The 27,000-nt window shown below is 46.6% G+C and overlaps 1 protein-coding gene across 10 annotated transcripts; it reads right to left on the reverse strand.

Moving 5' to 3' along the window:
* Positions 1-4,471: 4,471 nt before the first annotated feature.
* On the reverse strand, positions 4,472-25,015 carry UMOD (uromodulin). Of its 10 annotated transcripts, none has more exons than XM_077986417.1 (12): positions 24,794-24,820; positions 23,101-23,264; positions 22,730-22,857; positions 20,493-21,269; positions 20,279-20,386; positions 17,545-17,753; positions 15,488-15,636; positions 12,519-12,764; positions 9,011-9,173; positions 8,366-8,447; positions 7,205-7,246; positions 4,472-4,786 (listed from the first exon to the last, which is right to left on the reverse strand). In XM_077986417.1, exons 3-12 carry the CDS (start codon positions 22,815-22,817, stop codon positions 4,725-4,727), a joined length of 1,926 nt encoding a protein of 641 aa, XP_077842543.1. In that variant the 5' UTR covers positions 22,818-22,857; positions 23,101-23,264; positions 24,794-24,820; the 3' UTR covers positions 4,472-4,724. The 10 variants fall into 10 exon arrangements, 9 of the variants coding, with proteins under 9 accessions (XP_077842543.1, XP_077842541.1, XP_014981228.3 ...); XM_077986415.1 differs by having other exon boundaries at positions 22,730-22,920; XR_013411909.1 differs by lacking the exon at positions 23,101-23,264 and having other exon boundaries at positions 12,519-12,798; positions 15,389-15,636; positions 22,730-22,920; positions 24,794-24,987.
* Between the last annotated feature and the right edge of the window lie 1,985 nt (positions 25,016-27,000).

Here is a 27,000-nt window from a genome sequence, read left to right on the forward strand (position 1 = left end):
AGGCCACTGAGCTTGGGCCAGTTAGACTAAGAGGATAAATAGGAAAAGAAGGAAGGGAGTGTGGATATTTCCACAAAATTCCATTTCTTGGTCCATAGACTCTACCCAACTCCAGATTTCTAATGCTAAGGAGTTTCGGAATGGCTAATTTGGTGATGATGGATTTTGGAATGCCAAAGGACAGACAAAGGTTCCTGGACAAAAGAAGCATCAGAGCAGCCCCTGTAAATCCCTTTTGATATGTAGGCTGCCCTAGAGATTGGAAGGCATGAGACTGAGAAGACGCTGTAGAGGATCTTGGACTTACTAACTCCAGGCTTGGACTGGGCTTTCATGGCATGGTAGAAGTCATGGACTTCATAAAAGAGCCAAAGCTTTTGCAGAAAAAAAATGGCCACTGTTTCTTCTCTGTCACTCTGGGACTCCTTAAGGAGCCAAGGCAACTGGGGACAAGGGAACAGGAGAGTCCTGGCATTGGTAACACCTTCTACAAAACCTCAACCTGGAAAAATGAAAGGTGCTACAAGCCACCTTCTCTACTCCCAAAGCAACTGGAGAAAAGTCTCTATAATGTGGAACTTATGACAACTGGGTCCACTAAATAGCCCACTGATCCATTCAATCTGGCCAGGTGCCCATCCCAGTCTCCCCAGGGGCCACTCTCAACCTTCCCATTCCTCTTAAATGGTCTCTATGGCTATCATCACCCGCTCATACCACCTTTCTCAGCAGATATCTTGTACCCTACTTCAAAAACAATTTAGGCCACAACACCTGACCTTGCTCCTCTCCCTATAAACATATAAATACTGGTCTCTGTCCTCCACTTCTTCCCCCTTCAACTTTTAATAAGGCGATCTTCCTCCTTTTCAAAGTCAGTTCCTCCATCCTTCTTCTGGCCTCACCATTCCAATCTGAACCATGCAGCTACAACTTTATAGCCAAATCCACTGGGTAGTTTGTTTCTGCTCCTTTGTGATTGGATTTGCCTACTGCTTTTTCCGGGTACCTTGCATTTCCTTGACTCCGCATGATAGTATTTTCTTGAGTCTCCTATTTCTACTTGGAGATTTCTGTTCTGTTGCTACAAGATCCTGTCCCTAAGAATGCCGGTTAGGTCCCATTTTTCTTGTCACTTCATAAACTCTCCCTGGGAGGTATCAAGTTATCTCATGGTTTCACATACCATCTCCAGGCTGCTGAGTTCTGAATCTGTATCCCCAGCTTTCGCTACTCCCTTGAACTTCAGTTCCATCTACCTATTGATTGCTGGACCTCTCACTGCCGCTGAGATGCTTGAGACACCTCAAACTCAGCAAGTGCAACACTGAGCTCATCAAGTCCCCTAAATCTCCTCCTCCTCATTGTATAATATATTTTAGTCAAAGGTGCCACTCCCCTCCCAGTCATCCAAGCTGGAAACTTGGCCTCTTCCTTTCTAAGCTCCTTCCTTTCTCCCTCTGCCCCCATTTCCAATAATCCTTTCCTCTCCATCTCCACCTCACCAATCCAAATTCGGGCCACCATTCCTTATGAAGGTAATTTTTTTTTTGACCAAGGGTCTTGCTCTGTTGCCCAGGCTACAGTGTAGTCATGTGATCATAGGCTCACTGCAGCCTTGATCTCCTGGGCTCAAATAATCCTCCCACCTCAGCCTCCTGAGTAGCTGGGACTACGGTTATTGGCCACCACATCTGGCTAATTTTTAAATTGTTTTGTAGAGGCAGCGTCTTGCTATAATTTGTGGTTGTCTGGCCTCTTCCTCATCTTCAAGCCTTTGCATACACTATTCCCTCAGCCTGCATCACTCTTCACCCAGCCTCATCCTACGTTATCACCTCTTCCAGGAAGCCTTTCCTAACTCCACCGGCACTCCTCTTCTCTGCTCCTAGGCCTCGCAGGGCTGATTCCAATTACACTCACCTGCCAACTTATCTGTCTACCTCTGAAGGCTGTTAAGATCTTTGTGGACAGAGGCCAAGTGTGATGGCCCATGCCTGTAATCCCAGCACTTTGGGAGGCCAAGGTGGGTGGATCACTTGAGGTCAGGAGTTCGAGGCCAGCCTGGGCAACATGGTGAAACACCATCTCTACTAAAAATACAAAAATTACCCGGGCATGGTGGTGCATGCCTATAGTCCCAGCTACTCAGGAGGCTGAGGCAGAAGAATCACTTGAACCCAGGAGGTGGAGGTTACAGTGAGCTGAGATCACACCACTGCACTCCAGACTGGACAACAGAGTGAGACTCTGTCAAATAAATAAATAAATAAATAAATAAATAAATAAATAAATAAATAAAAGATATCTGTGGACAGAGAGCCTGTCTCTGCAGTCCTAATCAGTACCTAGTAAGTACTTCTTGAGTAAACACATGGACAAATTCATAAAAAGCACTCCCAGACCCTCTGCAGTGAGCAATTCCTCAAACTTATGGCTGTCCAGGTGTAAGCAGTGAGCCTTGCAGGAAAGACACAAGATCCTACCTCAGGACCTTTGCACCTGCTATTCCGACTGCCTGCAATGCTCTTCAGATATGCCCCTGGTTCACTCCTTTACTTCTTTTAGCCTCTGCTCAGCAGAGGGACTTTCTCTGGTCATTTTATGTCAAATAACACCCACATTGCTCTATCCCTCATCCTTTTTTCTTCGTCCCCCTCAGGACTTGTCACCATCTATCACGTGGCACATAGTTGTTGTTTAAATGTATCTGCCTTTTAAATGTAAGCTCTCTACCAGCAAGGGCTCTCGTTTGATTATTTGCTGTTTCCATGGTACATAGAAAATTGCCTGGCATTGAACTTATGCCCAAAATACCTGTTGAATATATTGAGCTGGATAATCGATAGAAAACAAGAAAGGCAAAGAAAAAGTACCGAGGGACTGAAGGAGTAATTCTGATGTGCTTTCTTTTTATCCCAGCTCTTGTCTTTGGTCTTTGTCTTTATTGATCTTGGCCCAGATTTTTCCTTTATGTTCTGTTGTATTGGAGTGCAAGCACAGATGGATGCGTACACCATCAGCCACCAACTGACCATGGCCTGACAGTGGACAGGGGCTGGGATCAGCCCATAGTCTTCCTCTGCAAAGTTCTTATGTCAAGGTTTTCTGTGCATGTCTGTGTGATAACAGGCCCCTTGACTTAAGACACACTGCCCTAGCAGCCCCCATTTGCTGATACACACGTGTGGATTTCCCTGGGATCAGAAAGTTCTGATAATGTACCAAGGAGGGCCTTGGCCTCTCCTGAAAAGCCACAGCTGGAGCCCAGGGAAGCAGCTGGTAGCAGAGCAGAGAGTTCCCATTGAAACTGGCTTTCTTCTATCCACTTGGCACAGAAGTCCAGAGACTCGTGGGGTATCTGGGTCTGCTGGAACCAGCCGCCCCATCCTGGAGGACCCTCATACCCCACAAAGCATTTCCTACTAATGGGGATCATTGATCTCTTTTCTGCTCTTGGTGTGTCCCTGGGAGTTGGTTTTCCAGGGAATCTTCTGGATTGGGAGGGAAATGTCTAATGATTGGAGGGAGTCCTTAGGACATTCCAGGTACCTGACCTTGACTTGCTTACTCCTTATTACCCCTAAGGACTGGGAGACTCCTGGAAGCAGGGACTTACTCATCAATATGTAATTGTCTGTCTTATTCATCAGTGTTCCCCAGCACCTAGAACAGTGCCTGGCACACATAACATTCTCAGATAAATGTTTCTGGAAAACTAAACTAACCCTCTGAGGACATCACTATTGTCTCCATGATACAGAACCAGCAGGCCCTGGTATACAATCATTAATTTTTCCTTTTTTTTTTTTAATGACAGAGTCTTGCTCTGTCACTCAAGCTAGGGTGCATTGGCATAATCTCAGCTCACTGCAGCCTCAACCTCCCAGGGTCAAGAGATTCTCCCTCCTCGGCCTGCTAAGTAGCTGGGACTACCGGCACGTGACACCATGCCCAGCTAATTTTTAAATTTTTTTTTGTAGGGGTGGGGTCTTGCCATGTTGTCCAGGCTGATCTCAAACTCCTGGGCTCAAGCAATCACCACCGCCGCCTGGGCCTCCCAAAGTGCCAGGATTACAGGTGCGAGCCACCGTGCCTGGCCTATGCTCTCATTTCTGAAATGTCTGACCTACTTAGAATTACTTGTTCAAGTTCTCTCTCCTACCAGACAGGAAATTCCAGGGCGGCAGGGATTGTGTCTGGCTTGTTCACTGCTATATCCCTGGCATCTAGCACATAGTGCCTGGCACATAGTACATGCTCAGCAAATACGAATGAATAAATGGATGAAGCTCAGAGACATTGTGTAAGGTCACACAGCAGAACCTGGTCTCACTGAGCAGACTGTGAACTCCGTGAGGACAGGGTGGGGGGCTATGTTTTCCTACCATGGGATCCTTAGCACCATACATTGTGCCTACATGGTAGAGTTCAATAAATACTTGTTGAATGAATGGATGACTTCAAAGACTGAGATTTAAAACTCATTATTTTGCCAGGAGATGGGGGACTCGGGTACACCGTCACAAGTCCCATTTTGAGAACAAGCAGCATTTAAAGACACAGGCTGTTTCTCGACAGCCGGGATGAAAGGGGAGAAAAGAAGGCAGGCTGACCAAAGCATGAACTTTCTTTTCTGTGGCTGGAGCACTGGCCTACATCGTGCCCCCTGCCCGGCAGGAAGTGAGGCGGCAGCCACGGAGCACAGGGCTTTCTGCTGTCAGTCACTGAAAAGTCAGGGTCAAGGTGGCCGAGAGAAGCAGAGGCAGCCAGACTTTCAGGAGTCCTGGAAAGAAAACAGTTACAGGGCAACTGCTAGTACGACTGTACTTTTGTGCAAATTAACATAAGCTGCCTCCTCTAGACTGACCAATCAGAAGAGGACCCCCTCTCTGGGTTGGTCTCCTAGAAAAATGAAGCTTCCTCTTTATCTGCCCTGAAAAAGGTGGACTGATCTGAAAAAGGTAGTCGTTCCTCTGGCACTAGGCTTGGTACCTCCTCAAAAGGGCACTCTTGTGCAGTGCCCAACCTACTCAACCATCCTTAGAGACCTTGGGGGATAGTCACAGAGGGCAAACCTCTTAGGAGTACTGTGACTCTCCATCTCTGAGCTCACCAGTACTGGGCTGAACTAGTTCAGGTCAAATGCCCAGTTAGCTGGGTGGGGTGGCTCACACCTTTAATCCCAGAATTTTGGGAGGCCGAGGGAGGCGGATCACCTGAGGTCAGGAGTTCAAGACCAGCCTGGCCACACGGAGAAACCCCATCTCTACTAGAAAATACAAAAATTAGTCGGGCATGGTGTTGCAAGCCTGTGGTTTCAGCTACTGGGGAGGCCGAGGCAGAAGAATCGCTTGAACCCAGGAGTTGGAGGTTACAGTGAGCCGAGATTGTGCCATTGTACTCCAGCCTGGGTGACAGAGCAGACTCCACTTCAAAAAAAAAAAAAAAAGGCCAGGCGCGGTGGCTCAAGCCTGTAATCCCAGCACTTTGGGAGGCCGAGACGGGCGGATCACGAGGTCAGGAGATCGAGACCATCCTGGCTAACACAGTGAAACCCCGTCTCTACTAAAAAATACAAAAAACTAGCCAGGCGAGGTGGCGGGCGCCTGTAGTTCCAGCTACTCGGGAGGCTGAGGCAGGAGAATGGCATAAACCCGGGAGGCGGAGCTTGCAGTGAGCCGAGATCCGGCCACTGCACTCCAGCCTGGGCGACAGAGAGAGACTCCGTCTCAAAAAAAAAAAAAAAAAAAAAAAGCCAGGTTAGTGTAAGAACCTCCTTAGATCCAGGTACCAGTAGCTGTTGCACAGATTTGCTTTTCACCTAGATTTTTAGACAATTCAGTAGCCATAAAAATGGTGGCCATAAAAATGCGTTTTTTTGCCACCTGTCCCTGGCCTTTGTGGTCAGAAAAGCAAAGAAGCAGAGAAGTAGGGTTTCTTGTTTGGTCGTTGTATTCACCCCAGTACTAAGCATGCTTCTTGGCACATAGTATTACTCAATGAATATTCGTCACCTATTGAATGAATCTAGGAAAAGGTGTCAGAGAGGAGGCTTGGAGCTTCAGGAAGTGCCCAAGATACAGATCTGGGGTATGTTCATATCCTTTGGGTACAGGTTTCCAATAAGTGTGTGTACATCTGCACACACAAATATGCACGCAGACAATTGCAGCTTTCTGTGCATCTGTACATGCAGATATGATTGCATGTATGTGACCTTGTGTGTGTGGACAAACATGTCTGGATGACCTACATTCTCAAGTGCTTATCTGGGCATGCCTGTGTCTGTGTGCACATATGTACTATTGGGACACAGCATAGGTATGTGTGCATGTGTCCAGCCCTAGGTCCAGGTACCCCAGGCATTTCCATAGATACAGTTGCCTCTTCAGAACTCAAGTCCAGCCCTTCAGCACACCCTGGGACCCCAGGCAGTCAGAAGAGCAAAGAAGAAGCAGAGAAGTAGGATTTCTTGTTTGTTGTGTTCACCCCAGAACTAAACATGCTTCTTGGCACATAGTAGCACTCAAGAAATATTTATCACCAATTTTTTTTTTTTTTTTGAGATGGAGTCTTTCTTTGTTGCTAGACTGGAGCACAGTGGTGCAATCTTGGCTCACTGCAACCTCTGCCTCCCAGGTTCAAGCAATTCTCCTGCCTCAGCCTCCCAAGTAGCTGGGACTACAGGCATGCACCGCCACACCCAGCTAACTTTTGTATTTTTAGTAGAGACGGGGTTTCACCATGTTGGCCAGGATGGTCTCAATCTCTTAACCTTGTAATCCACCCACTTCGGCCTCCCCAAGTGCTGGGATTACAGGCATGAGCCACTGCGCCTGGCCTATTTGTTACCTATTGAATGAATCTAGGAAAAGAGTGTTAGGAGCCTTGGAGCTTCAGTAAAGGCCCAAGATGCAGATCTGGAGTGTGTGCATATCCTTTGGGTACAAGTTTGTAATAAGCGTGTGTATAAAATAAGTGATCTGTATACTGGAGCACACGTCCCAGCTCTAGCAATTAATAGACAGATGCATGATCTCAGTAGAACCACTCAGGTTGTCTGAGCCACTCTCCTCATTTAGAAAATGGAACTAGTAACACCTCCCTTATAGAGGTGCTATGAAGCATTAACAGTTAACAGATAGAAGCCCCCCAGGAGAGTTCTGGAACAGGTCCCACTGCGGAGAGGACCTGAACTTACCCAAGCTGCTAAAAGCAGCTCTTGAGACTGTGGCCTGGACACCTTTGGAGAAAAACAGAAGGATCAGTGAAAAAAGAATGCATGAGATTGGCAAGCAGCCTGGGAGAAACCCCTTCAATCTACTTTTCACTTCGCAGCCAGAGTTACCTCTTCAAAACCCAAATCTGATCACGTTACTCCCCTACTTCAGACCCATCAGAGGCTCTCATTGCTTTCAGGAGAAAGGTCCCAACCCTTAGCAGGAACTGCAAGGCCCCGCAAGGTCTGCAGCAGCTCATCCCACACAACTCCCCTGGCCTTCTCTGAGTTCCTTTAACAGGCCAGGCTCCCTCCTGCCACAGGCCCTTTGCCCAAGCTGTACTCTTGAAACCACCTTTGCAAAATTATGACTGAGACAGTGAAAGAGAGCCAACCTAGCTGACGCCATCTTGGTTCTAACTTTTAAGTTGTCCTTGTTCCTTTCTTGGTATAAGCTGAACTAACTTTGGAAGGAACTCAGTTTATAGTTTAAAACAAAGACGATAACAGCCCTTTCCAAAAACAAACCTTCTTCTTGTCTAGGGGCTAGACTGCCTTTGTAGAACTAAGAAATTAGCTACAAGATTAGAAATTATGGTTTAGGAGTCATGCAGCTGGAGGTTACAAGATTCTGACCCTTCCTAAACCACTCCTAAGATCGGTGCTTGAGACATTGCAGACCCTGCACTTGATGGATCAACTGGCACCACCCAGATCCCACACATCTACATGGGATTATTCAAATGGCATCTTCCTCACTGATTCACAAGCTCCATGGGAGCAGGGCCATCTACTTCTGCTCATCACAAGACCCCCAGACACAGAGTAGGCACACATCTACTACAATTATGAATGTATGTATGTGGCCTCATGTGTGTGCAAACATGTCTGCATCATCTACATTCCTACCTGCCTATCTGGCCTCCCCTGTGTCCTGTGTCACATTCATCCACAAATCATATTTGTGCAATGAATGGGAATAGTAAAAGGAAGGCAGTCTGTATTCCACCTTGCCCCAGAGGATCTACTTGCTCCCAGTTCTTCAGAGCTCAGTAAGGTGCCCAGTGCCAGGCTCTGTTATCCCTCTTCCTCTCCAGAGATCATTCCCAGCCAGGAATGTTGAGGAGGGAGTGGTTCTCTTACCTTTCCGTGTGATGGGACCCAAGTTCAGGACACGGGATTGATCTATGACACTCTCACTTCGGAATCTGGTCCCAGAGCAGGTCTAGAGGGAGAGGGCAATAGAAAAACACCCTCCATGAAGGAGCCTGACTGTGGTTCTGCCACATGGAGTGGACTGCCCACCTCACAGGTGCCTCCTTCTGCCCCAGGCAGAAGTTTTTAGGAGACCTGTATACTGGGGTTCATGCATGTCCCAGCTCTGCCATTTGTTAGATAGATGCAAAATCTCAGGCAAGCCACTGAAGTTCTCTGAGCCCCTCTCCTCATGAGGAAAGGGAACTAGTACTACCTCCCTTATAAAGTTGCTGTGAAGCATTAAAAGCTAACACAAATAAAGTGGACACGGTGCTTAAAAATGTCAGCTCCTGTTATTTGAACATAAGCTTGCAGATAAGCCAGAGCTTTTACCAGCCTGCCGCACTTCACAGATCCCACCTGATTTTCCCGGCAGCTTAGGTTTCCTGCCTAGCCACACCCACCTCATCTTATTGCTCATTCTATCCCTGTGGTAAAAGGGGGAAACAGGGAAGAAATATTGATTTGCTTTCTTTGTGGCCAGATGTCTTTGGTTATAAGAGATGGGTTGGGGGAGGGGAGGCGACTCACAGGCTTGCACTTTTCATTCATGGTGTCACAGAGATAGACTTCACAGTGCAGATAGACTAGGTCATAGTTTCCAGCAAACCGGAACATCTGGACGGAAAATCGGCCTTGGGAGGACTCCCCGTTCTCCACCACTTGGACAGTTGAGTCTTTAGTCTGTGGGCATCTGGGAGGGTTACACATCATTTAATGTGGTTGGTTAAACAAAGATTCTGGAGTCAGACTTCCTGGGTTCAAATATTGCTCTGTCACCTTTTAGCTGTGTGACTTTGGGCAATTTACTTAATCTCGTGTGCCTCAATTTCTCCGCCTGTACATAGGAAATAATTGCAGCCCATGTGATAAGATAGCTGTAAGGATTAAACTGGTTAATTTCTCAAAGTGTGTAGAACTGTGTGTAGCATGCCATAGGTGCTTTATATATGTGATACTAAAGTGAAACTGTCATCAGTGCAGAGCTGAAACTCTCCAAAAGTCAGCACTTCCTGATTTCCCAGGAATTACATTCAAAAATTATTAGCTGCTATGTGCTATCTACAATATGCGTGGTATAATTATAACAATGGAAACCTCTGGGTACCGAGAGCCACTGATGAAATTGGAGTATGTGCACCCATCTGCGCATATGCACCATTGTGCCCAAACACAGTTACAAAGAGAAACCCGAAATTGAGCATGCAGAGACTCCCACGTGTGCTGGGCTGGGTCAGGATACCCATGGGCATTCTGGGGAGGCAAACTGGGCACCCTCTCTGCCATTCACACTCTTTCCTCAAAGTTGATTTACGAGGGAGGCTGAACACTGACTGCAAAACTGAGATGGGACCTTCTGGGAGTGTTTTTCACTCTTAGCTCTGTGTCTCCCATAATTCACATCTGGCCTCAAAAGTGCAGACTCCACCTGGCAAAAGAAAAGCCCTAAGGTTAAGTGGACCCAACTCCTGAAAGGCAGACAGTATGGCCTGTGAGGGCTCCATGGGCTCAAGCCAACCTGGACATTCATGTGTCCCCTCCAGGTGCTTTCACTGTCTCCCTGACTTATCTCCTCTTCGTGCCTTGTGATATTCTGACACCCATCCTAGACTGGCAGTTCTCATCCCAGCTCCCACACACACCCAGATGGAAACACATAGACACACCCTACATTTTTTCCTGCTTCTTTTTCAAAACTTTCCAAGTTTTCCACAATGTCCCTGCTGTACTTTTTTATTTTATTTTTAGAGGGAGTCTTGCTCTGCCACCCAGGCTGGAGTGCAGTGGTACGATCTTGGCTCACTGCAACCTCTGCCTCCCAGTTCAAGCAATTCTCCTGTCTCAGCCTCTTGAGTAGCTGGGATTAAAAGCGCTTGCCACCATGCCTGGCTAATTCTTGTATTTTTAGTAGAGACAGGGTTTCACCATGTTGACCAGGTTGGTCTTGAACTCCTGACCTCGTGATCCACCTGCCTCAGCTTCCCTGGTGTACTTTTTTTTTTTCTTTGAGGCGGAGTTTCGCTCTTGTTGCCCAGGCTGTAGTGCAATGGTGTGATCTCAGCTCACTGCAACCTCCGCCTTCCGGGTTCAAGCTATTATCCTGCCTCAGCCTCCCAAGTAGCTGGGATTACAGGTGCGCACCACCATGCCTGGCTAATTTTTTTGTATTTTTAGTAGAGATGGGCTTCACCATATTGACCAGGCTAGTCTTGAACTTCTGATCTCAGGTGATCCACCTGCCTCAGCCTCCCAAAGTGCTGGAATTACAGGCATGAGCCACCGTGACTGACCCCCTGCTGTACTTTTATACTCATGAAAAACAAGTTTTAAAATCCCAGCATAGCAGGTATTATTTTTCCCCATTTATGTCTGAGAACAGAAAAACCCAGAGAGATGAGCTGACCTGTTTCTTAAAACTAAGAAATGACAAAGGCAAGATTTGAACCCAAATCTCTGTGATACTCCAATCAAGGTCATGCCAACAGTTTCCAAATTTCAGTTCTTTTTTTCTTTATTGAGCTACCACCTTTAGGAGCATTTTCCTGTGTGTCTCAACATCTCTATTATTATTTACTTACTAATTTTCTTGAAATCCACTTGTATTTTTTACTGAAATACATTTATTTTCTAGAAGAATCTTTAGGTCATGACTTCAAATGGCAGACAAGTATCACTTGCCGTAAATAGAACAGGACCATACAATGAGGACAAGATCAACAAAAGAGTTGTATTAAGTTTGAGTTAGACACTGTTAATTGTAAAATGCTCTGAAACAGACTTCTGCTTTATTTTTATTGCAAAGGGAGATTCCAGATAACAAAGAAGTATGAACATCACATTAGCACTCACCTGAAAATATTCCCCTGATATAACCAGGCAGACTCTAAGATAACCTAATGGAAAAAGACTACTGTCTCTCAGGAATGCTTTTTCTGACAATGCAATTAAAATTGCAAATGTCTCTCTCCTTCTCCTGCTTTGTTTCTTCTATAACCTCTTTGTCATTAACATACTACATATTTCACTTTCATTTAATCGTTTGTCCTCCCCCTTTAGACTATAAGATGTATGAGGGCAGAGGTTTTTGTTCCTTCTATTTACTGTGAAGTCCACAGAACCCAACACATAGCAAGCTTCCAAAATATCTTTTCAACTTGTGAATGAGAAAGAGAACCACCTTCTCATGGTAAGATTCATAGTCATCGAGTGCCTCTTGAGTAAAAGGTAGCACACTTGTGTCCTAGTTTCAATTGGCCCTTGGCTAACCATGCCCACCCCAGGTGCTGGGCTGCCTGCTCCCCTGGGCAAGCCTTTCCATCCGGTTTCTTACCATTTTTTGAATTGTAAACCCTACTCAGCTCTCTGGCGAAGCTTGTACATCTCTCTTCAGAAATAATATTTTTAAATGCATACAATATATAACACATAAATATATATATTTGCAAATACATATGTATTTGATAATTCATTAATAAGGTCTAGTGAAAATTCTAATGCTATAGTAACTAAAAAGTACTAATGACCATAAATGACTTCACATGACCTGCTAATATTTCTGTAGTTTGTTGCCTGTATTTATAATGTATGGGAATGCTAAGCTTCCGCTACAGGGTAATGAATATAAAGATGCGATTTTCCGGCTGGGTGCAGTGGCTCACGCCTGTAATCCCAACACTTTGGGAGGCCGAGGCAGGTGCAATGACCTCAAATAATCATTTGAGGTCAGGAGTTCGAGACCAGCCTGGTCAATATGGTGAAACCCCATCTCTACTAAAAATACAAAAATTAGCCAGACGTGCTGGCCTGTGCCTGTAATTCCAGCTACTTGGGAGGCTGAGGTAGAAGAATCACTTGAACCCAGGAGGCAGAGGTTGCAGTGAGCCGAGGTCGCGCCATTGCTCTCCAGCCTTGGCAACAGAGCAAGACTCTGTCTCAAAAAAAAAAAAAAAGGATGCAATTTTCCTTCTTCCAAGTCCAAAGACCCCCTCTGAATTCTACCCGTGGGTTCCCATTTCCCATGTAGGAACCTTTGCCTTACCTGTCCTGGATGATGAAGTATTTCAGAGGGTCCGTGGCATTGCCACTGGGCGTGGCATAGCAGTTGGTCATGAGCAGTGCAAATCGGGACAGGTCACCCCCATCCAACATGGTGCCCACATAGAGAAAAGCCTCAGTGGACAGCGTCACGGAGGAGCCTTCATAGGGCTGCGTGTAGGAAGGGCTCTGGAAGAGGGCCATCCGCACCGTGAACATGCCGGTCCCGCCCACTCTGATGTTTAGGACACTGCCGGGGGAGAAGGGTTGGTGAGAGGACCAGGCTGAGAACATCCGCAGATGAGCCACCTTCTCTGGTTTGCATTCCTGGGCATTCCCTTGTAGTTATTTGCATTTTTATCCAGCAATAAGACTGGAACCCACCAACCGTTGTTTTGCAAACCGCACTAAGTACATACAGGTCAACTTGGGATCTAGATAAAATGCAGGCTCTGATTTAGTGAGTTTGGGGTGGGGCTCAAGGTCCTGCATTTCTGACAAGTGCCTGGATGCTGCTGATGCTGCTGGTCTATGGATCAATCACATCTCAAGTAACACGTCCAGTCCTTCACTTGCTACCGCTGTAGCCTTTGCTACCCCTGTAGCCTTCAAGATGGCAAAAAGCAAATTATTGAGAGAAACACCTGGATTCCTTCTTTAGTCTCAATCTAGAACAGGTTAAAAGGAATTGAGCTATGATGAGTCCTACAACTTGCATCCTCGTCTCCATCGTGATGTACTAACATCTGCAGCAGAAGACTGAGCTTTATAAATTATTTATTTTTAACCACACTGAAAACAGCCACACTGATGTGAACTTCACTGGATGATCCAACAAAGGACATTGTAAGGCTGATACCTCACGAAATAAGGCACATGAGAAATACTCCGAAATGTGGAAGTCCATTTTACAGATGCGAACTGAGTTATCAGTGAAGACTGGGGTGAGATGTCTAACTCAAGACAGAGAGAGGGACCAGGTGCTGTGGCTCATGCCTGTAATCCCAATACTTTAGGAGGCATAGGCAGGAGGATCATTTGAGGCCAGGAGTTTAAGACTAGCCTGGTCCACATAACAAAACCCTGTCTCTACAAAAATATTTTTAAAAATAGCCCAGGGTGGTGGCATGTGTCTGTAGTCTTAGCTACCTGGGAGACTGAGGTGGGAGGATAGCTTGAGCCCAGGAATTTGAGGTTGCATTGAGCTATGATTGTGCCACTGTACTCCAGCCTGGGTGACAGAGTGAGACCCAGATTCTTAACAAAACAAAACAAAACAAACAAAAAAACCACCATAAAACAGAGAGATGTGGGAAAACTTGTTGTTCCCCAGAGCCTACCACGCTGAGGACAGGGCCACATTGCTCCAGGACAGTGCTTGGCCAGGTGAGGCTCCAGCCACCAGCTTGCAATGAGCACCCTTCTTCCTCCAAGTCAGCTATGCACTCTCATCAGTGCCCAGCATCCTTTCCTGAGTCTGGCTGGCCAAGAGAGCAGAAAACTATGGGCAAGCTTCGAAGGGAAGGTCATGGTCAAGTGGAGGCTCTGGACCTGATGTCTGAATCCCAGCTCTGTCACCTGCTAGACTTTACAGCTTTGGGTGAGTCACTCAAATTTCTGTAACCCTCAATTTCCACATCAGTATAATGGGAATAATAATAATAACAATAATACCTTTGTCACCTAGGGCTGCTGTAGGAGTTTGATGAGATGTTCCAGGCAGAACACCAGATACAATGCCTGAGACATAGTAAGCTTTCAATAAATCTTAGTTCTTGGCAGGGTGTGGTGGCTCACGCCTGTAATCCCAGCACTTTGGGAGGCCGAGGTGGCTGGATTGCCTGAGGACAGGAGTTTGAGACCAGCCTGGCCAACATGGTGAAACCCTGTCTCTGCTAAAAATACAAAACTTAGCTGGGTATGGTGGTGGGCACTGTAATCCCAGCTACTTGGGAGGCTGAGGCAGGAGAATTGCTGGAACCTGGGAGGTGGAAGTTGCAGCAAGCCGAGATCATGCCATTGAACTCCAGCCTGGGCAACAGTGCGAGACTCCATCTCAATAAATAAATAAATAAATAGTCAATAAATCTTATTTCTTATTATGACTATTATTTTTCCATCATTGGCCTGTGATTCATCCTATTTGAAGATTTTCCATTTTATTTAGCAACAGGTTCCTTTTTAAAAAAAATATAATAAAATCTTAGGTGGCACCCAGTATGAATAGTTTACCCCTGCAGGCACTCTGCCAGGGCACCTCCCTTGGCCCCTACCAAGACACTTGCAAAGAGCATAATTTTTAAAACCCTCTATAATCAAATTTCTTTCATTCACAGAGAAGGAAGGAAGTTGAGGTCCAAATGTGAAATACGATTTGCCCAGAGCTCCACAGCAGTCTGGACTCAGACCCTTCCTGCTCTCTGGCACAACCATCCTGCCCCTTGAAAAGTAGAGACTCTAATATTTGATTCACATCGGAATCATCCACATTTTAATGGTTGAATCTGATTCACATCACAATCATAGCTCAATGCGGCCTCAAATTCCTGGGCTCCAGCGATCCTCCCATATCATTTGATTCTTAGAGTACTGCTGTACTCTAAGAAAGGCGGTACAAGTATGGCTAAACCTATTTCACAGATGAAAATATTGACACCCAGAGAGGGGCTGTCAACTTCCCAAAGCCAGGCTCAACAACTCACTCAAGCTCATACAACTAGTAAGTGACAGAGCTGGGGCTTGAACCAGGCAGTGCTCTGACTCTGTCCCCCCCTGGCCAGGGCATAACCATCACTTATGACAAAGTCTAGATTTGAACCTGGGCTCCAGAATTCCTGGCTCTTCCACTGGGCAACCCTGATTCCCAGCCCTCACTCCCAGCTCCCTGTGGGTGGCAGTTGACAGAGAAGCTCATGGTTAAGGGGTTTGGGGGTAGAATCGTCTAGGGGCCTCAGGGACCCTCTCTGGCCGCACCTGACCACTGGCTGTAGGGAGGTCTTCAGGCTGACTTTCATGTCCAGGGGGTAGGAACATGCAAAGTTGATTTTGATGTTGCGGTCACGGATGATGATCTCATCTGCCAGGTAGAGGGTGTTGCTGTAAGTGGCGTGGGTTTCATTCCTCTGTATTGTAGGGAATGGGGGAGTAGGGATGGGATGAGAGAAAGGGGCATGAGAATCTGAGTAGGACTTCAAAGCCAAATCTTCTGGTCTCTGGCTACTTGTGAGCTGCTCTCCTAGTCTCCTTGATAAAAAGCTGCCTATGACTGGGCGCGGTAGCTCATGCCTGTAATCCCAGCACTTTGGGAGGCCGAAGCAGGTAGATCACCTGAGGTCAGGAGTTTGAAACCAGCCTGACCAATATGGTGAACTAAAAATACAAAAAAAAGTAGCCAGGAATGGTGATGGGTGACTGTAGTCCCAGCTACTCAGGAGCCTGAGAGAGGAGAATTGCTTGGACCCTGGAGGCAGAGCTTGCAATGAGCCAAGATCGTGCCACTGCACTCCAGCCTGGGCGACAGAGGGAGATTCCATCTCAAAAAAAAAAAAAAAAAAAAAAATCCCACAACAGTTAAAAACTCCCTGTACAGCCTGAACTATGAGCCAATTAATCATCTTTTCTTTATAAATTAGAAAAAAAGTTACAACAGCAATGACCATTCATGCGCACATGTCATGTGCCAGACCCTGAGTGGAATACCCCTCCTGAGTCATTGCATTAGTCCCTTCAGTGACCCTAAGAGGTGGCGCTGCCACATCCCTGCTTCCTGGACAAGAAGACAGAGGTTCATAGTAAGAGAGTCACTGAGGGATTGCCCACAGTACATGACATCTCACAAGCCTAGGCCCTTTTCAACACCCCGTGCTTCCTCTCTTGAAAACTAAAAACCATATGCCAAGTCATCATTAATGGAATTTCAAATACCATCCGTGGAAAATGACATTAATTATCTCTGTTTGTTTGTTTGTTTGTTTGGGGACAGAGTCTCACTCTGTTATCCAGGCTGGAGTGCAGTAGTGCAAATCTTGGCTCACCACAACCTCCACTTTCTGGGTTCAAGTGATTCTTCTGCCTTAGACTCCCGAGTAGCTGGGATTACAGGCGTCCACCACCACACCCAGCTAATTTTTGCATTTTTAGTAGAGATGGAGTTTCTCTGTGCTGGCCAGGCTGGTCTCAAACCCCTGACCTCAAGATATCCACCCGCCTCAGCCTCCCAAAGTGTTGGGATTATAGGTGTGAGCCACCATGCCCGGCCAACATTAAATCTTTCTTTCTCTCCCTTTTTTCTTTTCCCTTTCTCTCTTTCTTTCTTTCTTTCTTTCTTTCTTTCTTTCTTTCTTTCTTTCTTTCTTTCTTTCTTTCTCTCTCTCTCTTTCTTTCTCTCTTTCTCTCTCTCTCTTTCTCTCTCTCTCTCTTTCTCTCCTTTCTCTTTCTTTTCTTTCTTTCTTTCTTTCTTTCTTTCTTTCTTTCTTTCTTTCTTTCTTTCTTTCTTTCTTTCTTTCTTTCTTTCTTTCTTCTGGTAATGAGAGAGGTGGCAGGAGATACTGCTCCACTCACACAAACATTTACCTCTGGGTTTCATTTGAGGAGACCTCTGTAGGTAAGGTCCTGGTTCTCTGTACATTAAGGATACAGACCTTGCCTTCCAGGACCACTGGAGACAAACAGATAAGTTTCTGAACCCAATGCTGATGCCTACTGGCTGGGACAATCACTATTATCGCCCTACTTTTCCCATCTGTAAAATGGAGAACTATCACCATGAATTGCTCTCTTTAGTTGAAGCTGATGTTTATTGAGCACTTACTGTGTGCAGTCACTGTCCTAGTCACTTTAACACATTAACTCATTCAGTCCTCTCAATACACCTGTGGAGTAGGTACTATTATTTCTCCACTTTACAGTTGATGAAACTGAGGCACAGCCAGGCTAAATAACTCCCCAAAGCTACTATAACTGGGAAGTGATAGAGCTGAAGCTTGAACCAGGCAGTGCTCTGGTTCTGTCCCCCACTGGCCAGGACGTACCGTCAACACTGTTCCACAGGGGCCATCCCGGGTTGGGGTCACTACAGACACCCAGTCCCGGTTGTCTCTGTCATTGAAGCCCGAGCACCGGCTGTCACTCAGGTACATGAAGACCTTCTCGAAGCCCAGACTCTTCAGCTGGCACTTGCCCAGGGACACCTTCATGTCATTGGCCCCACATTCCAGCCTGTGCTCCAGGAGGGAGATATCTGAAACAGGTTAGGCGGGAGTGAGGGCCTGTGTCTGTAGCTTGGGGGCCCAGCACATCCCCAGGGGCCAGGTCCAGCTGGCTGGGCCGATCACCACCTGGAGGTGCTCAAAGATTGGACCTCTGACATCAATGGATATATCCTGGGTTCCCCTAAATGTGGGTTATATACCAAATGCAAGAGGGTTTGGGGGAGGGGGGTGGTTGATGTCCCAGCGTTAAATAACAATGAATACTAGTTAAAAAAAAAAAAAAAAGGCCGGATGTGGTGGCTCATGCCTATAATCTCAGCACTTTGGGAGGCTGAGACAGGCAGATCACTTGAGGTCAGGAGCTCAAGACCAGCCTGGCCAACATGGTGAAATCCCATCTTTACTAAAAAAAAAAAAAAAAAAAAATGTAGCCAGGCGAGGTGGTGGGCACCTGTAATCCCAGCTACTTGGGGGTGCTGAGGCAGGAGAATTGCTTGAACCTGGAAGGCAGACATTGCAGTGAGCTGAGATCGCACCATTGCACTCCAGCCTGGGTGACAGAGGCAGACTCGTAAAAGAAGAAAGGAAGGAAGGAAGGAAGGAAGGAAGGAAGGAAGGAAGGAAGGAAGGAAGGAAGGAAGGAAGGAAGGAAAGAAGGAAGGAAGGAAGGAAGGAAGGGAGGGAGGGAGGGAGGGAGGGAGGGAGGGACGGAGGGAGGGAGGGAGGAAGGAAGGAAGGGAAAGGAGGGAGGGAGGAAGGGAGGGAGGAAGGAAGGAAAAGAGAGAGAGAAAGAAAAGAAAATGAAAGAAAAAGAAAGAAAGAGAAAGAAAGAAAGAAAAGAAAGAAGGAAGGGAGGGAAAGAAAGGAGGGAGGGAGGAAGGAAGGAAAAGAGAGAGAGAAAGAGAAGAAAAGGAAAGAAAAAGAAAGAGAAAGAAAGAAAAAGAAAGAGGGAAAGAAAGAAAGAGAAAGCAAGCAAGCTGCAATTGCTTTCTACCCTTTTCACATCAAGGAGATAGTCCCAGCTTGCCACTAATGTCTTTAAAGCCATATACACACTAACTTCCCTCTCTCTCTCTCTTTTTTTGAGACGGAGTTTCTCTCTTGTCACCCAGGCTGGAATGCAGTGGTGCCATCTTGGATTACTGCAACCTCCCTCTCCAGGATTCAGGTGATTCTACTGCCTCTGCCTCCCGAGTAGCTGGAATTACAGGCACCTGCCATCAGACTCGGCTAATTTTTGTGTTTTTAGTAGAGATGGAATTTTGCCATGTTGGCCAGGCTGGTCTTGAACTCTTGACCTCAGGTGATCCGCCCTCCGCGGCCTCCCAAAGTGCTGGGATTACAGGCATGAGCCACTGCGCCCGGCCCACTAACTTCCGTCTCAAACAGGGCAGGCCTCGGGCTCAGAGTTTGGGGCAGGAAACAACACTCAGCTAGAATTCTTTTTTAATTTTTTAAAAATTAAAGTATTTTTCTAATTTTTAGTATTTATTTTTAAAAATTTGTTTTATTGAAGTATTACACAACTGCTGGAATTTAGTAACTTTCTTTTCTTTTTAGTAACTTTTATTTTTACAGTTAACTTTCTATCTAAGGTAAGCATAACTTGCCACAGACAGATGAAGTCGTGACCATCAACATTCCAAATTTGCTTAAGAGATTCAGTCCATTAGGCCGGGCGCGGTGGCTCAAGCCTGTAATCCCAGCACTTTGGGAGGCCAAGACGGGCGGATCACGAGGTCAGGAGATCGAGACCATCCTGGCTAACACGGTGAAACCCCGCCTCTACTAAAAAATACAAAAAAACTAGCCGGGCAAGGTGGCGGGTGCCTGTAGTCCCAGCTACTCGGGAGGCCGAGGCAGGAGAATGGCGTAAACCCGGGGGGCGGAGCTTGCAGTGAGCTGAGATCCGGCCACTGCACCCCAGCCTGGGCGACAGAGCGAGACTCCGTCTCAAAAAAAAAAAAAAAAAAAAAAAAAGAGATTCAGTCCATTAGAAGAAAAACAACTTAATAATAAAAGTCATGGCACAGATAACACTGGGATAAAGCAAGTGAACCAGGGTGCCAATTGTAAAGTTGGCACTTGGATGTAACTAAAATCATGACTGAAGTCTGGAAAATACTGTTTTCATCTTCAATAATTGTACCTATGAGAAATCTGAGGCTTGTGCCTGGCCCAGAGTCCTGAGCTGATTGGTGGTCTGGTCACCAGGCCTGAGCTGATTGGTGGACTGGTCACCGGGCCTGTGTTCTGGTTGGCTCCCAGATGGCAGCAACGCGTGTGCCCACTGCGGTGTGGGGCCTCAGAAAGAAGGTTGGGAGTTCCCCAAACCTCTGAGAGCTTTGAAGTCAACTAAAGGGAGACTCAGGGAGCCCCAGAGAGCCTCTTGCCAGCTTTAATGGGTATTAGTGGATCTTCTCTTTTCACTCAGGTTGGATATGTAGCCCCTGCGTCACACCCATATGGCCCCAATCTCACAGGGGAGGAATACGTCCCTTCCCCAGTCAATGACAGATTTCTCAACAACCCGTTTCCTCCCCACTGGCCTCACCAGAGATGTTGAAGTCCTGTTTGCACTGGCAGTGCCATCTGCCATTATTCGATTTGCAGTCTTCGTCTAAACTGCACTCCTCACACGTCCCCTCCACGGAGCTGGGGTCTGCAGGGTCACAGGGACAGACAGACAATCAATAAGGACGCACCCCCGTCTTTTGCAGTGCCTATCCAGGCCTGGGATGAGGACTGTGGGGAGACGCCCAGCTGACCTGTGCAGTACGCCAGGTGACACTCGGGGGGCGCCGTCAGGTTGTAGACGTAGTAGCCGCCGGCACAGGCCTTCACCTGGATGGACGCATCCCACAGGCAGCAGTGGCCGCTCCAGTGCGCGCAGGCCTTGCGGCTTACAATGCCCTGGTCGCTGGACGGATGCGAGCCGTTGAGCCACATGGGGGCGGCCGTGTTGCAGCGCAGGACTGGCACGCAGGTCTCGGCCAGGCGCACACCGCCCTGGCCCACGAAGCGGTACCAGCCGCGCAGGTCCGTGTCGCAGTAGTAGCCCTCCCCGTACTCGGTGCTGCGCCAATACTCGTCCAGGATGCGGTGCGCCTGGCACGGATCCGCGCACACGAGCGTGTCGCCCTCGGGCACGCAGTCCAGCCCCGGCCCGCAGGAGCCCGGAGAACACTCACAATGCCATCCATCCCCCCAGTAGCCCGCGGGGCATACGCACGAGTAGTTGCCCACCACATTGACACACGTGGCCAGGGCGTGGCAGTGGCTAAGTCCAGGCTCTGCACACTCATCCACGTCTGTGCAGCCGAGCCCGGGCGACAGGCGGAAGCCTTCGTGGCAGACGCAGGAGAAGGAGCCTGGCGTGTTTACGCAGCGGCTGTTGGCGGAGCAGTTGTGAGCCCCAGGAATGGCGCACTCATCCACGTCCACGCAGGTCAGACCGTCGCCGGCGAAGCCCTCCTTACAGGTGCATGTCGTGGCGGCCTCATCCTCCTTGCAGGTGGCATTGCTGTGACATTCAGAGCACCATCCTGTGGACAGAAGAGCCCAGCCTCCGAGTGTTGGGCAGCTGGGCCCGTGGCCACCCAGAGATCCTTCCCTCGTTCTCCAGGGAACTCATATTATAATTTAAGACTTATTCCCTAGCAGACTCCCTCCAAAACAAGGAAAGAAAGAAAGAAACAAAACTCCCCTGATGATGTCAAACTTCCACCATTCATTCTGTGTTTATTTCATTGTATTTTTTAACCTTATTTATTTTTTTTTTAGAGAGGGGATCTAGCTCTGTCGCCCAGGCTGGAGTGCAGTGGTGCGATCATAGCTCATTGTAGCCTACACTTCCTGGGCTCAAGCGCTCCACTCCCTCTGCCACCACCGCACCCTGCCTCAGCTTCCCAAAAAGCCAGGACCACAGGCACGTGCCATCAGGCCCAGCTCCACCACTGATTTTTGTGTTAAGCATTGCTTTCAAGCTGTCTTCTTTTAAAATAGTCACATTCTCACATTCAGAAAAGTAATGCACAGAATTCCTGTACTCTGGTAGGATTTGCAATGAACCTGTTGCCCCTCCCTGCCTTTGCACATTTTGTTTTCTGCCAGATCTGCTTCCCTGACTGGCAAAACCTTCATCAGAACCCTGCTCAGTGTCGCCTCCTCTCTTGAGGAGTCCTCCAACCCCACCAGGCAGGGCAGTTGTACTTTGCTCCTCCATAAGAAAAATAACTGTTAAAAAAAAAAAATAAGCTGTTGTTTATTAAGCAGTTACTATATGCCGGGCAATAGGATGTGCACTTTTCATTCACTATCTTGTTGAATACTTTCCAACAGCCTTGTGAGGTCAGTTTTTTATTTATCCTTATTTTAAAGACAAGGAAACTGAGGTTCAGAGGGATTAAGCCCCTTGCTCCTTTGGTAAGAAGTAGAACCAGGATACAGACGCAGATGGCAGGACCACAAAATATGTGCTTTTAACCAGGACACCACAATAGTATTCATCATGCCCCAATGTACTCCAGGGAGAAAATGAAAGTGGGGTGAGAGCAAATATCAGCCCAATGGAGTGACCTCTTAAGGTTGAAAGGGTAGGTGTTTGGAGCCTCCTGCATTGGTTCAAATCTCCTATGTGATATAGTATGTTTTTGACTTCCAATACAGGGCCTTCAGGCCTTAGAGATGTTGTAGCCCCTTGCTTTTCAATGTGTGCTCCAAGGACCCCAGTACCAGCATCACCTGGAAGCTTGTTAAAAATTCAGCATCTCAGGTCCCACTGCAGATCTGCTGAACCAGAATCTGCATTTCAGCAAAATTTCTAAGTCAGTCCTATGCATACTGAGGTCTAAGAAATGAACTTAGAATGAAGACAATGCAAGTCCCAAGTGCAATAGGAGGATTGAGATCGCCTCTGACATGGGCTACATTGCTCCGCTCCCCACCACATTCACACATACACGTGCATACACACACATACAATGCACACACACTTCTCACTTACTTGCTTCTGAGGAGTCAGTGGCTGCAGTTGTGATTAACCAAGAGGCCACCGCCAACAACAGCACCCAAGTCAGAGATGGCTGTCCCATCCTTTCTGCTCTTCCCAGCTACTTCTGGTCTAGAGAACACCTGCCCAAAGGCAAGATGGGTTGGCCCTTTGAGTTTTTCTCTCTGTCTCTGATGTCTGGTGTCCTGTGAACAGAGATGGATGGGACAAATGCATGATCTAACTCTCCTCCCCACAGCTGGGAGGAGTGCTTTGATTGTATAGTATAAACTCCAGGAGGTGTCACTTATATGGACTAAAAAAATTGCATAACACTGCAGCCCTTGTTTTGCTGGCACTTTCCCCCTTGTAGTCCCCATCGTTACCTCACCAACATCCCAGTCTTGGCTCCCCAAGTCTCAGCACATTGCACGTTTTGAAGGACTGAGTCATTTGGAACAGGAAGTAGCAAGATGGAATAGTGTTCTGTTCTGAACTCACCACTTTATTGAAGGCAGCTTTGGATTTTAACTGATCCTCTGCCTGGAGACTTTCAATTTGCCCAGATCACTTATTCATTCAACAAACATCTATTGAGTAGCTACATTGTGCCAAACAGGGAGCTAGTCACCATGGAGAACAATGAATACAACAAAATCTGCTCCTTCATGCAACTCACATATTGTAAAGAAGTGGCTTGAGACAAGCAACTTGAGAGGTAATTAACCTCCACAACGCATTTTAATGTTTCTGAAGTGGTCGCTTATTATTTCTTTTAACTGGAAAAATAGTCCAAGATGAATGCCAGTATTACCCCAGCGTTCACAGCAGCAAAATAGCGTGGCATGTTGGCTAAGTATGGAGGAGCTGCAGCCTGCAACCGGGATTCAAATCCCTGTTTTACTGATCACGAACACTGTGACGTTGGGTATTTCAGTTCACTAAGTCTCCGTTTTTGTTTGTGAAATGGAGATTGTTGCTTTCACAAACTGAATATCTATGATGGGCCCGGCTTAGTTCAAAGACGTCCATGTGCTCAAAGACATTGGGTCCCAGAGCAACGTTTTCCAGATCTTTGTGACCATGATGTGCTACAAGAAAAACATTTTATGTTGCCAGGCGCGGTGGCTCACACCTGTAATCCCAGCACTTTGGGAGGCCGAGGGGGGTGGATCATGAGGTCAGAAGTTTGAGACCAGCCTGGCCAACATGGTGAAACCCTATCTCCAATAAAAATACAAAAATTAGCCAGGCGTGGTGGTGGGCACCTGTAATCCCAGCCACTCGGGAGGCTGAGGCAGGAGAATTGCTTGAACCTGGGAGGCAGAAGTTGCAGTGAGCTGAGACTGCGCCACTGCCCTCCTGCCTGGGTGACAATGCGAGACTCCATCTCAAAAAAAAAAAAAAAAGGAAAGGAAAACATTTTATGTCACGATCTAGTGCAGTCGCTTCTGTGTGTATGTGCACACACACATAAAATAAAAGTTTTATAAGACAACTGATATCCTTACTATCCTGACTATATTAAGTCATTTAATTCGTACCACAACCCTACGAGATAAGTATTACCCTAGTTTGCAGATGAGAAAACAGGGGAACAAAGATGCTGCTTGCCTCAAATGTGTATTGCTTACTGACATATTCTATTATACTTAATTAAAAGAAGTCTCTGGATATAACCCACAAATGGAACGATTTTATGACCCACTAATGAGTTGCGACCCAAAACACTGCGTTTTGTCACTGGGATTAACTAAGATGACATATGTCAAGCAGGGCCCAGCACATAGCAAATGTTCTTGTTCATTGTCGTATCCCTGGTAACTGGCGCATAATAGGTTCATAACTAATATTCATGGAATAAGTAAAAAAATAGTAGTCATTGTTACTAGGACAGAGAGGATCAAAGAGAGGAAAACTAACTTACCAAAGATTATGAAGCCAATAATGATAATTATTGAATAATGACTCAAATCCAGGTCTGACCCCAGTGTCCAAGGTCTTAATTTCCTCTGCTACCTCCCTCAAATAGAATGGGGATAAGCTGGGCTAGGACAAGACAGCTACAGATAGCCTTACCTGAAGCCGAAAAGGTAGAGTTAGTCTGGTCACGATGTGCCTCATACTTATATATACACATCTGCCCCAGGCTGGCAATCTTTCCTCCAATTATTCTCTAGTTCTGTTTTTTGATATTGTTTTCTTGGGGGTGGAATATTTTTTCCTCCTGGCATAATGTTTGCCTTGTCCAAGCTGTGAGGTTGTTGTTGTTCTTTTTCCTAATAGCTAGAGACCCCAAATGATTGACGTTGGGGGGGTCACCCCTGTGCCCGGAAGTACAAGGTCACTGTTTCACACCTTCTCACAGCAAAAGATTCCTTAGTTAGAAATTAACTGGGAAAGCAGTGCCAAGGTGCTGGGCTTCTTCCTGGTCACTGACAAGGGCAAGGTGGGCCCAAGGAGCCAGGCGAATGCCAGTATCTGAAGACAGACTCCATAAAGACAAAAAGGGTGTTCATTGCCCCTGCTGGGAGGTGCACCTGTCCTGCAGAGGGCACCCTTTTGAAACACTCATTCTCATGAGATCAGCCTTAGAATCCAGACACAAGCAAGAGAGGAGCTGAGAATGGCTGAAAGTTAGAGCCAGAAGATAGTTCAGACATCACTGCACCTGACCCACTCTGTGAAACAAAGAATCAGGTCTGATGACTGGGAGGTCCCTTTGGAGGCGAAAAAATTTGCAATTAAATAGACTGACTTTGGAGTCAGTCTGACTCCTTTATCTGGTGTTTATTGTGTGGCAGTGGGCTCATTTCTTAACCTTCCTGAGGTCCAGAGGTCAATTTCCTTGTCTACAAAATCAGAATACCCATCTCCCACAGTAGTGATAGCAGCCAAAGGAGATGATGCAAGTAAAGGCGCACAGTAATGATTACATTCATGGAAGTCCTGAAAATTCTGCTTTGCTGTTGTGCAATCACTGAGGTAGAAAATGACAGAGCCTGAGTTAAAACCATGTCTTTAGACCCAGTTCCACATACATGGCATTCCAAAAATCAACGTGAGAGTGGCTGTCATCATGTTAAGAAAAATAAAATATGTGTGAACTTGGGCTGAACAGGAAAATAACACCATGATCACTGCATTGATCTTTTCAGGACATTTCTCCATCCTGTCTCACTCAGTGGTAGGGTAACCCCTGGCACTGGTGAATCATCTCCTCAGGATTATGTCCAAGGAGTGGAAATTCTGAGTCAAAGAGTTAGCACAGCTGTAGGGATATTGACTCCTCTTCTCAAACAGCATCCCAGAGAGATTATTAAAAATTGGTTTACAATCCCACCAACACTACTCACCAGTTGTGAGCATTGTTAACTTGCTTTCATCTTTGCCAAAAGATAAGTGGAAACGATCTCATTGTTGTTCATTTTTGCAATTGTTTGATGAAAAGGGAAGTTATCTCTTCATTTATTTGCTGTTCTTCTTTTCCTGAACTAATTATTTTTATCCTATACCTTTTTCATGAGGCCTTGTCTAAACCTTAGTATGGATGTCTTCAAAGGATTAAAGATGGTGACCCCAGGTGGCTTCTACAGTTGCCTTGACAAAGACTTGGGCAGAAAAACAGGGAGTTTGGGCTGGAATCTATTCATAAGTGTAATCACCATGCTTTCTAGTTTCTGTATTTCATGCTTTTACATCTTGGGGCCTTACTGATCATGGAGGGACTGCCCCTTCCAGGGCTCAATAATTACTAGAGATCCAAAACGACTTATCTGTGAATGTGCCCTTCCGACTGCAAATCAATCAGTCCAGAGCACATACCCCCAACCCTTGGCCTCTTTTATGGGGCTTTTACACTCAGGGTCACTACTCGCTGCTTTAAATCACCCTAAGGGACCAGGTGCCAGACAACTAGAGACAACTCTATGGCCCAGAGGTCTCTGAAATTATTCAAACTAAGCCAATCCTAAATCTGCTCACCCTGCCTCTCCCATTCCTTCCGGCAGAAACTACAATAAAGGCTCTTTCCTGCCTTTTCCCTTGCTCTCTTTACTTCCTGACCGACCCTGGTGCTTCCCAGCGGCTCTTCCTCTACTTTCAGCCCCTCTACCCAGTGTGGTGTGTTTCCTTCTCTTGGGATCTGTGAGTATAAAAAATTGTCAATGGCCATAGTTTCCTGCTCTGTTGCTCATCAAGTTCACCAAAGACATCTACATTACCAAATTCAGTCAATATTTTTCTCTTTATCTTACCTCTAGGACAGTGCGCAATAAATATTTGTT

The sequence above is a fragment of the Macaca mulatta genome, chromosome 20 (assembly GCF_049350105.2).
Source record: "Macaca mulatta isolate MMU2019108-1 chromosome 20, T2T-MMU8v2.0, whole genome shotgun sequence".
Taxonomy (NCBI): domain Eukaryota; kingdom Metazoa; phylum Chordata; class Mammalia; order Primates; family Cercopithecidae; genus Macaca; species Macaca mulatta.

Excerpts from the sequence above, each read along its gene's own strand:
- UMOD (XM_077986412.1), bottom strand. The coding sequence starts at position 22,817 with ATGGGACAGCCATCTCTGACTTGGGTGCTGTTGTTGGCGGTGGCCTCT. Across the intron at positions 21,270-22,729 it reads CACTGACTCCTCAGAAGCAA|GATGGTGCTCTGAATGTCAC; the intron begins GTAAGTGAGAAG and ends TTCTGTCCACAG. Across the intron at positions 20,387-20,492 it reads TCACCTGGCGTACTGCACAG|ACCCCAGCTCCGTGGAGGGG; the intron begins GTCAGCTGGGCG and ends GTGACCCTGCAG.